At 38.3% G+C, this 1,717-nt stretch overlaps 1 protein-coding gene across 1 annotated transcript in view; it reads right to left on the reverse strand.

The window, feature by feature from the left end:
- The window catches only part of PAXIP1 (PAX interacting (with transcription-activation domain) protein 1), a gene marked incomplete at both ends in the record, with an annotated part of 17,112 nt that overhangs the window by 11,438 nt on the left and 3,957 nt on the right, over nucleotides 1–1,717 (reverse strand). The window contains 2 exons of the mRNA XM_010145612.1: nucleotides 546–640; nucleotides 1,453–1,711. Of these exons, the coding sequence (XP_010143914.1) occupies nucleotides 546–640; nucleotides 1,453–1,711 (354 nt within the window). The remainder of the gene's footprint in view (nucleotides 1–545; nucleotides 641–1,452; nucleotides 1,712–1,717) is intronic.

Raw genomic sequence — 1,717 nt, forward strand, 5'->3', positions numbered from 1 at the left:
AGGGAAAATTCAACTACAAAATCCATCAGAAGTTTCTGAAGAACATCAAAGTCCTCTCATTTAGGAAAGGATACAATCAGATTTTTCTGAAAAATAGAAGTTGGCAAGAAATAGAAACACTCTATTCCTCCATCTTATTCACTCAGGTGGATACCTCACAGGCTACTAAATGCCAAAATTATATGCAAAAAACCCCTTTTTATACAATCAAGTTAAAGATAGATAGCAATGCTATATTACATTTGCTGCACAACAGCTCCTGATTAAAAGCATAAATAGTTGGTAAATAGTTAAGACTGTAACTTATTTAGCTGATGTTCTGACTGAAGACCTAATTCAAGCAGGCTGTGCATTTAAAGCATTTTTACTACTTTTTCTGCCCAGCTGCAGTTGAATAATGGATTTTAGGTTTTAGCAAACATTACACAAAGGGATGTCTAAAGAAAAGTGAACAGTGCTGAAATACTTCCAAACATTTATTTTAGAATTTAGTTACTATGGCATTATGTTATCACAGTTTTTTCAAAAATATAGCAGAATCTTACCCGTTTCCAGGTCGCTAACAGCTGTTTGTCAGACATCTGTTCTGGGTAATCAGCAATTGCAAAGACACAGCCCAGCAGGAAATACTCTTCTGGAACTGGAATAGCGTGGCACATAAAAGAACAAAAAATTAAATATTTACAAGTCTGAAGAGTTCATCTCAGAACGTATTTGCTACACTAATCTTTCCTATTACCAGGTTACAAACTTCATTCAATTTTCAAGTAAGTCTTTCTTGGAAAAAGTAGAATACAAAATTTCAAAGCTGAGGGCCACATCTAAAGGCACAGTTCAGCCCAGGGTTTGGTTTTGTTCTGGGTGGTTTTTTTCCTGAAGGAAAGGGGGGCTCAAGGGGCAGAAGGCAGGGGTGCTGACATAAGACAACTTAACTCTTTTGTACACATCAGCTTTGAATAGTCAAAACAATCAAAAAGCTTTCAGCTCTACTAGCATGGACAGAATTCAAAGCAAGGTAAAAAAGCTCTCTATCTCATACTGAATCCTCATCAATTTACTAGTATTTCCAAGTTTAAGCTGTCTTTCCAATGGTTCTGCTGCTAGAAAGCTTCCCTCTTCCCCTCTTCCAAAGGAAAAAAAAAATTAAAAAATATATGGTATGCATAGACTAACACTATTCTCATAGCATAATTTATACACTAGCAACATAAAGTATACGTCTGAAAAGAGAGTGTTCTCAGTGCTCTCATGCTTTTCAGATTTCTGGGTCATCCTTAGTCAAAATTTAAATGTTTGCCTAAAAATTAGTAAAACAGGTGCCGAGCCATGAATGGCATTACTAAGTCTTACAATCCCATACTGTAAACACAGGGTTATTTTTTGATATTCTAACCCACATTATGTCATGTCATTAGCCACTCTCTCCAGGATCAGAAGGCAATAATTACTAACTCTCTGCTGCTGGATCGTGTCCAAAAAGCGGTTGCTGTTGCAGCTGTTGCTGCTGGTGGTGTTGTGGCTGCTGGGCTGCAACTTGATGCTGTAGTGCTTGAGAGGTCTGAGCTAAGTGTTGTGTTGCCTGATTCTGCATTTGCTGTTGCTGATGCTGTTGGTGTAATCGCTGTAAATGCTGCTGCTGCAATTGCTGCTGCTGCAATTGCTGCTGCTGATGATGTTGCAGCTGTTGCTGTTGCAGATTCTGTTGCTGCAGGTGCCG

The sequence above is a fragment of the Buceros rhinoceros genome, unplaced genomic scaffold (genome assembly GCF_000710305.1).
Source record: "Buceros rhinoceros silvestris isolate BGI_N320 unplaced genomic scaffold, ASM71030v1 scaffold44261, whole genome shotgun sequence".
NCBI lineage: Eukaryota > Metazoa > Chordata > Aves > Bucerotiformes > Bucerotidae > Buceros > Buceros rhinoceros.